Source organism: Sminthopsis crassicaudata, chromosome 3 (genome assembly GCF_048593235.1).
Source record: "Sminthopsis crassicaudata isolate SCR6 chromosome 3, ASM4859323v1, whole genome shotgun sequence".
NCBI lineage: Eukaryota > Metazoa > Chordata > Mammalia > Dasyuromorphia > Dasyuridae > Sminthopsis > Sminthopsis crassicaudata.
In genome coordinates, this window is record NC_133619.1 from 263,366,044 (window position 1) to 263,380,443 (window position 14,400).

The 14,400-nt window shown below is 33.0% G+C and overlaps 1 protein-coding gene across 4 annotated transcripts in view; it reads left to right on the top strand.

Annotated features, from left to right (window-relative positions):
• TRAPPC10 (trafficking protein particle complex subunit 10) overlaps window positions 1-14,400 on the top strand; it is a 100,118-nt gene that overhangs the window by 50,308 nt on the left and 35,410 nt on the right. For all 4 annotated transcript variants that reach the window (XR_012488009.1, XM_074300661.1, XM_074300662.1 and 1 more), the window contains 4 exons: window positions 1,849-1,960; window positions 2,936-3,183; window positions 9,904-10,050; window positions 12,132-12,246. Coding sequence is in view for 3 of the 4 variants with exons in the window: in XM_074300661.1 (XP_074156762.1) it covers window positions 1,849-1,960; window positions 2,936-3,183; window positions 9,904-10,050; window positions 12,132-12,246 (622 nt within the window). In the remaining variant the exon portion in view is untranslated. The remainder of the gene's footprint in view (window positions 1-1,848; window positions 1,961-2,935; window positions 3,184-9,903; window positions 10,051-12,131; window positions 12,247-14,400) is intronic.

Here is a 14,400-nt window from a genome sequence, read left to right on the forward strand (position 1 = left end):
AAAAAAATTTTTTTTTCCTCCTCATTCTGTTTTTAGTTGTTTTTGCTATAAAATCTTAATTTTTTTTTTTTTTTTTTTTTTTTTTTGGTCTTTTTCAATGTGTTGACATTGCCTTATTTTTCTTCTTGTTTTATGTTGTCATTGTTCTCTTTTTGGTTCATTCTAATTTTCAGGGAATTTGTTTCTAGAGCAACATTTTGAATCTCTTTCACCAAGTTGATTGCAGTTCTTTTAAAATTCTTTTTCACAAAACTCTTGCTTTATCTGTTCCTTGTATTTTGATAAAGTCAATATGACTTGGTATAGATCTGGAACTTGCCATAGTGTGCAGGGTCCATCTGAACTGGAATTTACATTGTGTGCTTCTAGCGAGATACTGCCCACAGAATGTGGGCTCTGTCTCCCTATGTGACATAAACTTAAAAGAAAAAAAAAGATTTTGACTTTTTCTTGGGATTTCTGCATCAGAATTTGATGTAATGCATTTTCTAAATCTATTCAGAGGGTTTTGGGTGGGGGGGCATGCTTTAGAGGGATGCTAGTCCAAATTGTCTTGCTAGAATTCACTCAGATTTTCAGGTATTAAAACAAACCTTTGGAAGTTAGTGAATGCGATTGCCTAGACTTAAGAATGAAATGGAGAACATGCAACAATGCACATGTATCACTGGCTCATTTTTTCCCCCATTTTTTTTCCTTGTCCCTGCAGCTTGCTATGTATTTTTTAGTTTATTTCTCTGTGCTATTGAGTTTACTATTCATTCTTCTTTGACCTAGTCTGGTCTACATCTGTTTTTCCTCTTTTAAAAAAATAAAATAAAATAAATTTTATTAAAATATTTTGTTGTACATGCAAAAGTACATCCCATTATCCTTAATCCTCTCTTCCAGAGAGTTACCTCCTGCAACAACAGCAACAACAATTTTTTTTTTTTTAAGAAAAGCAGGAAGAGAAAAAGCACTGATAAAACTGATTAATACATTGAAGTAAATTAAAAATATATATGTATGTAATATTTTATACCTCTTGTCTCCAAGAAAGAATTATACTAGATATTTTCTTATATCTTTTATTTGGGGTCATGTTATTTTTGTAATTTTGTACAATTCACTTGTCTTCTTTTGTGTGTATGTGGTTGTCCATTCCATTTATATTGTTTTACTCTTTTATGTATATTATTTTCTTCATTTTTATGTATTTTTTCCCCTCATTTAGCAAATTTCCATACTTCTCTGTTTATTCATATTTCTCTGTTTTTAAACAAGTATCAGATAGTTTGATGGCTGTTATTTAGTAGTAGAGTTTGAGATCTGATACTGCCAGATCCCCTTTCCTTCTCACTTTTTTTCATATTTCCCTTGACATGCTTGACCTTTTGTCCTTGAGAATAATTCTATTTTTTTTTTTTTTTTTAGCTCTACAAAATTACTCCTTAGTAGTTTGATTGGTATAAATATATACCAATAATATAGTTCCTCTTAAAACTTTGAAAACATTTCATATAAAAAAATTATCTTAATTTAGCCATTTCTCTTCTGACTTTAGACTTTGTTGCTTGACAGTGGAATAGAGTGGTCAGCGAACCAGAAGAAGCTTCCACATGGATTTTAGGGTATGAAGGGATAATTAGAAAGAATCTTACGGGATCTTTCATTTATCATATGGGAAATACTTATCCTTCCTAGTGGCCATAAGTTTGTGGTGATACCTGGATAGTGAAGGTCTTTTCCATAGACGGACAATTTTTCTCTGAGTGATTGTTTTTGTCAAAAGTAATTTTATGCATAATACATAAAAATACCTCTGAGTGTATGTTGTATTTTTTTTTCTTTTTACCTTTCAAATAGGAAGAACTTGCCTTTGTCTTTGAGATGCTACAGCAATTTGAAGATGCCTTGGTACAGTATGATGAATTGGATGCCCTATTCTCTCAATATGTTGTCAACTTTGGTGCGGGTGGTAAGTAATGAATAACGATTAACTGGCAAAACCAAAAATAAAAAAAATGCAACAATTATGCAAGTACATGTGGCAGATAAATTTTCATTTTCTTTTATTATAAATCATAGAGTCATAGTTATGAGTAAAAGTCTGTGTCTGTATATTTGTAAAACAAGATAGAAATTATTTAAATGATTCTTTCCGCTTTCTTGAATTATGATGTATTTATACCAGGTTCTGTCTTTTTAGAGAGAATATCTGGCTTGACTTTGTTTGATCACAGTTTGTATTTATCATCTTAATGGTGGCAACACAATGATAGGCTTGGCTCTGGTAGGAACTCTATTAGACTTAGCTGGCCTCAGCTTCTTTGAACTAGTTGGATGACTTTCTGTAGGTCTTAAGTGATGACACTTCATGTTCCCTCAAGTGTGAACTTTATGTCCTAGTTACTCCACTGTAGACCTCAGATTAGTTTGGCAGCTGATTCCCATTATCTCCCCAAGTATCAGAGCCCCACAACTAGTGCTTATTCTATCTACCTACTGTGTGTCTGCAAGTTTTTGCTCCTAGACATAATCCTCCCAAGTCCACACTGGGTCTGCAGTATAGTTCTGGGATCAGAAAAACAAAGCTCCCAATTAACAATTGTTCCTGTTCTCTGCACAGTGTCAGCCCTGTCTCTGCTGAATTTTGCCCTCATACATAACTAAAGGCCCCAATTGAGTCCCCTGATTAGAAGGCCCTTACCCTCATTTTCCTGGCTAGACTCTGTTCCCAGTACTCATAGATCTGTCTCTTTTCTTATGTTGATCTGATTTAGAAAAATGACTTGTAGTTTTCTCTCAGATTTCTTGTTCCTAATAATTTTGCTATTCTTTGTGGTTGGAGTAGTTGTAGGGGATAGTTGCCATTTTACTTTCTCCTATTCTGCTGTCTTTGCCATCCCAGTAAGACAGACTAACCCATAGTTGGTTCCTTATGTTTATTTAGATGGTGCAAACTGGCTGACTTTTTTCTGCCAGTCTGTGAAGAGTTGGAATGGATTGATTCTCCGAAAGCCAATAGATATGGAAAAACGGGAGCTGATACAGAGTCAAGAAGCTACATTATTAGATCTTCGAAGTTACCTTTTTTCTCGACAATGCACATTGCTCATCTTTTTACAAAGACCATGGGAGGTATCTCAGCGAGCTTTGGAACTTCTACACAATTGTGTGCAGGAGCTCAAACTACTAGAAGTAAGTTTAATATCTTATTTTTTTATTACAATAATTTCTTGATGAATAATAAACATTTCTGTACTATGACATCCAAGGTTTTTTAGCTGCTTCTACTTCCTGATAACATATTGTTCTATAGGTATCAATTTTCTCCATTTTTTTTTTTTTTTTTTTTTTTTTTTTGGTTGTTGTTGTTCCGTTAGTGTGGTTATGTTTTCAAGTGATATTTCTGCCAAATTTGAAGTAATTTAATTTATATGCCTTACAGCCATACTTTTCAGTGGATTTCTTTATATCAGGGTTCTTAACATGGGCCTGTGAACTTTTTTTTCTTGCTTTTTTAAGTTATTTGATAACTCTGTTCCAATAGAATTGGTTTCCTTTGTAATCCTTGTATTTTATTTTATGTATTTAAAAACATTATTTTAAGAAGGGATCCATTAATTTCATTGTATTCCCAAATAGGTTCATGACACTACAAAAATTAAGATCACATGTTTATAGTTTAATATTTCATTCTAGATTCTGCTCCATATTTAGCTTTTTTTCAGTCTATTAGTTCCTTAGCCATTTTATTTATTAATTTCCTATGATTTATTCTTCCCCCCCATCTTGGCTATACACAAATATGTTCTTTATTTTCAAATCTGCTACTCCCTATTGTTCTTGTCTCCTATGACATGAGCCCCTCCTCCTCTTCAAACAGAAAGCTCTTAACCTTATTAATAGTATAATTGGACCAATTGTCACTTCCACTTTTAATTTGGGAGAGATTCTGCCTTGTTTTTGGTGCTGTTGACATTATCTTTTTAAGTTACTTTCCCATCCTGAAATGTAATCATCATAAACTTATAATTTTGTTGTTATTTTTATTCACTTCTCTAAATTACTCTGATAATTGACCGTAAGGTAACTAGAATCAAGAAATTGATACACATAATTACTGAGAACAGGGGGAAAAAGTAATAAAGTGAAATCAAACAGTATAGAATTAGTATAACTAAACTTGACACCTCCTTCCCCCATCTAGAGAAGAAATGAGAAAATGTATCTCCCTTCTTTTGAAGAAATGTTGAAATGTTACAAATGCAACCAGACACAATCACTGTATCCATTGTTTTTATGGAGTAAATTTTCTTTTTTTTAACCTTTGTTACAGTGGAAGATTTACTGGATAAACAATTTGAAATGTGTGAGATGTAAAAACAAAAGGCATCAGTAAAACTAAAAAAAAATACAATGGTTCTATAGATATTATTTACTTCAGCCATGTGTGTTATGAGTTTGTACCTCAAGGTATTTTTAAAATCTATCAACTGTAAAGAAATCTGTTCATTTCTGTAGAAAGTTTGTCACTAGCAATTGTTATTCAGTTATTCATCTTTGACAGAAACATTTCTAGAGACAGAATCTCTCTTGTGATGTTGATTCTTTGGTTTGTGGGCATTGTAAAGAAGGCCTGAATAAATGTTTATTTAATGGAACTGAATGAGGTTAGTCATGTCATATGGCTTAACAATAATGTAATAAAACTTTTCATTTTGTTCTTAATCCTGTCTTCTTTCATTAAAAAAAAAAAATTATAGCATTAGAGATTTAGGACTGGAAGGGATCATCATGGAGACTCAGATCCAGAGCACTTAAGTGACTTGTTCCAGATATATGATAGAGCTAGGATTTGAACAAAGTTTTTTTTTTTTTTTTTTCCTTTTTCTTTTTCCTGAGGAAAGTGATATGCCCAGGGTCATACAGCTAGGAATGGATAATTTTTTTTTAAGTTTTGAGTTCATTATTGTATCTTTCCTTCTCCTTGCACTTGCACCTGAGATGGTTAGCAATCACTTATAGGCTCTTCATGTGCAATTACAGCATTTCTTTTTTTCTTTTTCTTTTTTCAGTTGGATAATTTTGCTTTTCTGGTAAAGGTTAATTTTTACTAAAATCTGTAGCGTATGTCAGTATGTAAATAATTATAATCCTTAAATTTAATTTATGCCCACTGATATTTATTTTTTAGTCTTTTTTTTTTTTTTTTTTTTTAAGGAAATCCTGATCTGTAACTTCATCAATATTGCAGCAGTCATAATAATAATAATTGCATACAATAGAGTGCCTTTCAGGTCTCAGCTAAATTCTCATCTGTAAGAAACCTCTTCTGTCCTCCTTAATCTTTATACTTTTCCTCTGAGATTATCTCCATTTTATCCTATATATACATATATATGTATCTCTTTTTTGTATATAATTGTAATATCATCTAGCTGATGATATACCATACAGACTTAACAGTACTAACATTTAGATACTTCATAGTCTATAGGTTCCAAAAATACTCTTAAACAAAATATCATAGAAGAGTAATTGACATAGTAAGTACATTCAGCTTTAGACTTTAATTTTTCCTGTGATAGATATAGATATAATTGTGATTTACTCTCTGAATTACTGTAAATAAGTTTTCCCATGTTTCTTTAAATTATTCTTATAGTAGGGCTTCTAAACTTTTTCCATTTGCAATCCCTTTTCACCCAAGAAATTTTTATATGACCCTGGGTGTATAGATATATTAAATAGGAATACAAATAAAGCATTTACTGATAATCAATCATAATGTTGTGATTCCCACAGTTAGTTACATAACCCCTTGTGGCGTCACAATTCAGTTCAAGAAACTTTGCTTTATAGCATAATACTGTTCTTTTACCACATGAAATAACATTCTCTCATAGTCTGCTTCCAATTTCTTGCTTTTATAAATAGTGTTGCTGTGAAAGTTTATGTATAGTTGAGCCTTTTAGTTTTTGTATACGTTGAGCTTTATAATTTTTGCTTTCAGTGCATCCCATGGTATTACTTAGATAAAAAATATGAACAATTTTGTAACTTTTTTTTGCATAATTCCAAATTATTTTACAAAGCAATGGAGCTAAATCACAGCTTCAACAAAAATAGAGAGGCATCATGGTATAGGGGATCCAAGGGTCAGCTTTGGAGTCAAGAAAATGTAATCTAACTCAAGTTATGTGACCATAGCCACACCATTTCTTGTCTAAGTTCCCCCAAAGAAATCAAACAAAACCGTGAAAGGAGTTTCTGTCTTGTAAGTTTTTTTTTCACTGATAAAATGATAGGTCTAGCCCTACCCATCACTCATTCCATGTGTATACATAATTTGAAACTATTTTTCATAGCCCTAAAAAGGTGTATGTTAAATTACCTTCTTTCAATTCTATACTTGAATTTATCTTGGACTTTTTTTTTTTTTCTACAAGCTGCCATCTGCTTTTTTTGCATATTTCACATATCCCAAAATTAGTTAATATGCCAAGAATGGGTTTAAATGTTCAAAAAGTAATGAATTAATGTACAAATTGAAAAAACAAAAGGTAGAAAATAAAATTCTATTTATACTTTTTTTTTCCAGACCCTGGTGTTTGTTATTTATTGAACTCAGTCTTTCTTTGCTCCTCAACTTTGCTCTTAAATTTGGATTTTCTAACATATTAATACCATCTCTAATACCCTAAGTTCCCAGTTCCTCAGTCTGTTCAATTTTCATGACTCATCCCACTGCACCTCAACTACACATAAGACAGTCATATTCTTGATCTTGCCATTACTTATTATCCATATTCACAAACTCTGAAATTCCTTTTTTTGAACACAGCCTTTGAATCCTTCTTGCCTCTGTGCATTTTAACATCCTAACTTTGTTCTTTTTCTTTACTATACAGTCCTGTTCCTCCAGCTATCCTGTCTATATTGGCTACACTTTCCTAACTTTCCTATCTCAATCTTTTGATATATAAGTATACAACTCTTCACAAGTTTGTATTTTCAAATCTCTTTCCTTTCTGTCGTGTTAGTGATCTTGCCTTTCATAACCCAAACCTTGGAATATTCCTACCATCCACCACTTTTGCTCTTTTTGTGTGCTGCAGAATGGAGCTGGAGAGTTGCAAAACTATGTTGACTGAGTCTACTACAAATTTGTATAATCAAAACTGTGCTCTCACTGCAGCAATCTTATATCTTTCTCAATGATTTACTCTCCATTCACCATAATAGCTAGGTCCAGTTCTTTCTATTGATCCTCAAGCTTCCCATGACACTCTTTTCTTTCACTTTATTGTTTAAGGATCTCCCTTCATGCTTCACTGGAATAAAAAGGAAGCCACTTGCCAAAAATTCCTTCATCTCTCTTCCTCTTCTCACATCATTCATAGGGCTTTTGTTATCTTCTCTTTTAACCATCTCTTATAAAAAGATGTACCTCTTCTCTTTGCCCAAGAAAAACCTCAGAAGCATACATCCTTGATTTTATACTGACTGATCTTTTCTAGTAGTTAGTCTCCTCTATTATTTATCCTCTCTTATACTCATCTTATTTACTGGCTTCTCTCCTCCCTCCAAGCATGTAATGTCTCCCACATCCTTTAAAAACCCTCACTTCCATAACTGCCAGCTGTCCCTTTCTCAGCTAAACTTAAGAAAGCCATCTACAATCTATGCTCTGTTCTGCAGCCTAGATTCTGACATCATATAACTAAAAAACAGGTCTCTCCAAATCAGTGATTTTTTTTTTTTAAGTGCCATATTTAATGGTCTTTTCTCTCACTATCTCTTCAGCCTTTGATACTGTGGATCACCCTTTGTCTAGTATTGTATACTCTTTCCTTTGTAAGTTTTTTTGACTGTTCTCCCCATTTATTTCTCCTACTTGTCTCCGTAGACCACATTCTCCAATTCTGGCTCTTCATGCAGGTTACATCTACTAACTGTACGTGTCCTCAACAGCTCTATCTGGGAAATTCTTCTCTTCTACTTCTATATTGTTTTTCTTAGGGAGTTCAGTTATTTCTGTAGAGATGATTCTCAGCTTTACGTATCCAGTCCTAATTTCTCTTAAGCTACAGCCTCACAACTATTAGTGTGTATTGGCCATCTTGAAGTAGAAGTTTCCATTCTCAAGCACCACAGCAGTTATTCGTCACTTCATATCTGGATTATTGCAGTATAGTTCTGATTGTTCTGTCCTCATTCCAAATCCATCTTCCACTTGAAACTGCCAGAGTTATTTTTTCTTAAAGCACAGCTCTTGACCACTTCATCTCCCTACTTTCTGAAATCCACAGTTTCCCTCATTACCTCCAGGATCAAATATAAAGTTATCTGACATTTTCTATTTTAAGTCTTCCTGCACTTTATTCTCTCATATTCTTTATAATCCAGCGATCTGCCTTTTTGCATATCCTCCATCTCCCAGTTTCATCACACACACGCTTTCTTAAAAATTAATTTTATAGTTATAACATTTTTTGACAGTACATATGCATAGATAATTTTTTTTTTACATTATCCCTTGTACTTCCTTCTGTTCCAAATTTATCCCCTCCTTCCCTCCACCCCCTCCCCTAGATGGCAGACATTCCCATACATATTAAATATCTTATAGTATATGCTTGATACAATATATATGTGCAGAACCGAATTTTGTTGTTGTTGTTGTTGCAAAGGAAGAATTGTATTCGGAAGGTAAAAATAATCTGGGAAGAAAAACAAACAAACAAAAAAATGCTCACCTTACACTCATTTCCCAGTGTTCCTTTTCTGAGTGTAGTTGATTCTGTCCATCACTGATCAATTGGAATTGGACTAGCTCTTCTCTATGTTGAAGATATCCACTTCCATCAGAATACATCCTCATACAGTATCATTGTTGAAGTTATAATGATCTCCTGTTCTGCTCGTTTCACTCAGCATCAGTTGATGTAAGTCTCTCCAAGCCTCTCTGTATTCCTCCTGTTGGTCATTTCTTACAGAACAATAATATTCCATAACCTTCATATACCATAATTTACCCAACCATTCTCCAATTGATGGACATCCATTCATTTTCCAGTTTCTAGCCACTACAAAAAGGGCTGCCACAAACATTTTGGCACATACAGGTCCCTTTCCCTTCTTTAGTATTTCCTTGGGATATAAGCCCAGTAGTAGCGCTGCTGGGTCAAAGGGTATTTTTTGGCCATAATTCCAGATTACTCTCCAGAATGGTTGGATTCTTTCACAACTCCACCAACAATGCATCAGTGTCCCAGTTTTCCCACAGCCCCTCCAACATTTGTTCCTGTCATTTTAGCCAATCTGACAGGTGACACACACACACTTTTAATTTAAATTTTGAGTTCTAAATTCTGTTCTTCCCTTCCTCCTCTTCCCCCTCCTAGAGATGGTAAGCAGTCAGAAATCATACATGTACAATCATATAAAACATTTCCATTTCCATATTAGTCCTATTGTACAAGAAGACTCAAATAAGAAAAGAAAATGAAAAATAGCATACTGACTAACATGGAAATAAATTTAGTATGATTATACATGGGTAGCCTATGTTGAATTTCTTTCTTTCTTGGGGATGGTGGGGTTTCTGTCCCCAGCTCCTACAAGGGTAAGCTCAAATCCCATCTCCTACAGGAGGCCTCTCCTTGTTCTTCCACTGCTTGTACTTTTCTTCTCAAGATTACCTTCCATACATATTTTTCATGTATATTAGTTGTTTGAATGTTGCCACCCCTATTAGAGTATGAGCTCCAGAAGAGCAGTAATCCTGTTTTTACCTTATTATTGATGCTTAGCGCAATATAACACAGTCAGAGAACCGTATATGACTATTTCCATAATTGTTTCTTAAATGTTAGTACTTTTTAATTGTAATGAACTTATGTGCTTTTTCAGGTTTCTGTTCCTCCTGGAGCTTTGGACTGCTGGGTCTTTTTAAGCTGTTTAGAGGTGTTACAGAGGATAGAAGGTTGTTGTGATCGTGCACAAATTGATTCCAATATTTCACACACTGTTGGCTTATGGAGCTATGCCACAGAAAAGGTAGTCAAGATATAATGCATAATGTTTTGGATTTTCTCCAGATTTTGCCAGTATGTAAAGAATACTAGGCAAACTACTAACTGTATTATTCATATGAAATTACAATAACTGATTCTAATTATTTAATTGTAGCATTATACAACAGATATAAAAGTTGTTTACCATCTATTCATTCAATAGATACTTTCTAAATACATTCTATATGTATATCAGAAGAAGCATTGCATTGTGGGTAATGTGATTGGCTTACAACCAGGAAGAAATACATTCAGATTGTTTCTCTGACACCTAGTAGATGTGACTCAGGGCAAGTAAATTTATTTCTAGCAATTCTCTAGGATTTATTTTCCAAAATGAGGGAGAAGTTCTCTAGGAGTTTGTTAAGCAGATAAAATGACAAGTGCTTTTTATATTTGAGTATGTATATAAATGCTGCCCACAAACTTCTGGAGATATTTTAAAAAGTATAGTACATACTTTTGCCTTCAAAGAAGCCTTTGATCTAGTTGGAAATGACATGGCCATATACATGGAAAGTTGTAGAGACATTCGAGAGAAGAGATCTGTAAAGGTGTGGAAATTGATGAAGGACTTTGAGCAGAACTTTGACAGAAAGGTGGGTTTGCTGATGGAAAACATTTTGTGGCTAGGAGTAAGGAGAAACACAGAATGAAGACATGTAGGCATGAAGAAATATAATGTCTAGAAAGTTCTTTTAGGTCTATGTTATGAGGTAAAACTTGGGCAGGTTGACTGGGACCAGATTATAAAAGATCTTAAAATGTCACTCTAAGAAGTTTCCAAGGGGAAAGGCATTGAAGCTTTTAAATATGAAAAACCATGAATAACTCTGGGCCCTACCCCAATTCTCTATTTTTAATAATTCTTAATAATGTTTTTAAACTACAAAAGAAGTAAAACACACTATACCCATAAAAAAGTTGCATTTTCTATTTGAGAAAGATTAGTGTTTCTCATACTATGCAGTCTTCTCAGCTACTAGTATAACTGCAGCAAATGCTTCATGGATTTCCTTATTCAAAAAAGCAAAAGATACAAAGATGACTGGGGGATAAAATCGTGTGAAATCTAGATGGTAAAGACTTAGAGGAGTCATTCCCAAAGAGAGTATGAAACCCTTAGTTCTTTGGTGCACTGAAACTTTTCACAGAATTTAATTTATTTATAATAAATTTATGTATGTATACTTAATGGTAGTTAAGTATAAAATAGATTAATAATATGTAATATTTATAACCTGTTAAGTTTTTTAGTTTTCTTTACATATATATATTATTGTCTGTGAATTTCCGTAGATTACTGATAATCTCCAAAAATTCCCATTTAATTGTCAATGGCCACATGAATAACCAAAACTGCAAATGTCAAGGGATGAATGTAGTGTTTTTAGAAAGATTAGTCTGGTTGTAGTATATAGGATAGATGAAATCAAGGAGAAACTAATGTCAAAGATATTAGTTACTAAGTCTTTATAAAGGTCAAGATTTTTAACAAGTTAGCTATGATGAGTCTTAATGAATAATAGTTAGCCTTCCCAAAACTTCAGCTTGGGGAGAATTTTATGAGGAGCAGTATGAAAAGAATTATATAGCATTTTTCTAGCCAGTTAGAAAGAAGTAAGGGGGAAATAGGTTTTGAGGAGGAGGAGTAGGTGAGGTTATCTGATATAATTGGCTAGAATTTATAGAATTATTATGACAGGTGCCATGTGTAAAACTACATCTTTTAAAGAATGGTATCATTGCTACAGAGGTTGGTTAGAAAAAATATGACAGTCTTGCAGAAAGGTACTAAAAAAATAATTAATGGCTTTCTACCTGGTTGTCTGGTCTTAATGATAATCCGAGTTATCTTTTGTACTTTTCAGTTGTCTAAAGAGAATGATGTTTGTGACTAAAGAATTTCTAGTATTTATTCCTTCCAATTCTTTCATTAGCATTCTTTGCAGGACCCTATATGCAGAATTTACAAAATGTATTTAATTGCATAGCTTGTTATAAACTCTGTACTTTTAATAATATCTTGAAATACAGGTTCACTTTGTGCTTTTTCTTCAACAGCTAAAATCTTTGGGATATCTCTGTGGACTCGTGTCAGAGAATGGTCCCAATTCAGAAGATCTTAATCGGACAGTTGATCTCTTGGCAGGTTTAGGAGCTGAACGGCCAGAAACAGGTACTTTTGGAAATATCTCCATAGAAGAGAATGTTGAAAACTAATTAAAAAAAAATTTTTTTTAAGCCATCTGCTATGTTAAATCTAATTGCTGAAAGTATGTTTTGAGTTAAAAAAAAAAATTTTTTTTTTCACCTTACTACCTATGTTTAAAAATTACCATTGCATTAGCATTAACAATATTATGAGAGAACTAGTGATTGATTTAGTTGTTCTGGAACCAGAACAACTGGTGTGAATCTTTTATACCCCTTATATAAATTTAAAATATTTTAATGTTATTGCACTTTTTTTTTTTTTTTTTTTTTTTTTTTTTGAATTATAGGTTTCCCAAATGCATCACTGGCCAATTCATGTGATTATGTTATATTCCAAGGATTAGGTGCATAATTGTAATTTAGTAGTTCATGCCATTCTGGAATAAATAGAGGGCCAGCTTTCAAGACAGGAAAACTACATGGACTAAGTCTTATCTATAACAGATCTTCGAACCTATGGGCTAGTTTCTTATCTTCTCAGTGCCCATGGCAATTCTCTGAGACTGCTTAATACAATTGAGTTGCAGATTTGCATTTGGTCCAGAGAATTTCTACATACTCTTCCATATAGTGATGAAACCATAGATCATCACATCTCCATATTCCCTTCATTCTCTCCTGTAATTATGTCCCACCTTTACTCACTCAAAGCCACCTCATAGCCTACAGAAAAGAAAAGCTACTATTTTAATAGGATCTATATAGTATATTTAGAATCATTCAAGATACTTAAAATTTTATACTTTGGGTTGATAATCAGCAAACTTGTCAGTAATCATCAAATATGCCTGACCATTAAGTATCTCTGTATCTGATTGACATTATCTGATGACAGAATAAAATTTTGCTCTGATTGGGAAAGCATGTGTTTATAATTATTGCATGTACTTAGTTATTTTTAAACTATTAGAGTTATTATTCCCAAAGAGCTACCAAACTGCATATCCTTTGATCCAGCAGTGTCTGTATTGGGCCCTATATCCCAAAGAGATCATAAAAAAGGGAAGAGGACCCACATGTGCAAAAAATGTTTGTGGCAACCCTTTTTGTAGTGACAAGGAACTGGAAACTAAATGGATGCCCATCAGTTGGGTAATGGGTGAATAAGTTATGATTTATGAATGTTGTAGTATATTATATTTTCTGTAAAAAACGATCAGCAAATGATTTCAGAAAGGCCTGGAGAGATTTACATGAACTGATGCTAAGTGAAGTCAATAGAACCAAGAGAACATTGTACACAGTAACAATAAGGTTATATGGTGATCAGTTCTGATGGATGTGACTTTTCTAAATTGAACTAAATCAGGCCAATTCCAATAGATTGGTGATGAAGAGAGCCATTTGCATCCAGAAAGAGGACTGGGGATTGAATGTGAAGCACAGCATAGCATTTTCACTTTTTTTTTTTTTTTGCATTTGCTTGCTTTTTGTTTTCTCTCCTTTTTTTTTTTTTTTTTTTTGGATGTGATTTTTCTTGTGCAGCATGATAAAATGGGGAAATACATATAGAAGAATTGTACATGTTTAGCATATGTTGGATTAACAGGGGAGAAGGGAAGGAGATGGAGAATAATTTGGAATACAAGGTTTGTGAGAGTGAATATTGAAAGCTATCTTTGTATATATTTTGAAAATAAAAAGCTATTATTTAAAAAAAATAAAGTTAAGGAAATTGAGGTTAAAAAGAAAAGAATGTGACTTTATTTGCTTAAAAAGTATAAAATGGAGATGTGCAGTTTCATAATAAAATCTTCCTTTTATGTATAGAAATGCTCCATTTCTGATGACTAATTAAATCAAGATTAAAATACAACAAATTAATAAAATAAAATGCTAGAATTATTATAATACTGCTAAGCATCTGAAATCAGATCATGTGAATGATCTGAAAACAAAATCATGTGAATGACTTAGATTTTTGCCATTAGTATTTTAATTGGAAGTAAGTTTCAATAACATAATTCAGTTTTCAATGCTACTAAAATATTCGTTGGAATTGCTATAATATCACTATTTTATCTGGCCAAAGTTGATTCCTTAATTTAACTCCTACTTTTAAGACTACCTGAAACCTGAAGGATTTTAAGTTTGATATCCTCATTGCCTGGTTTGA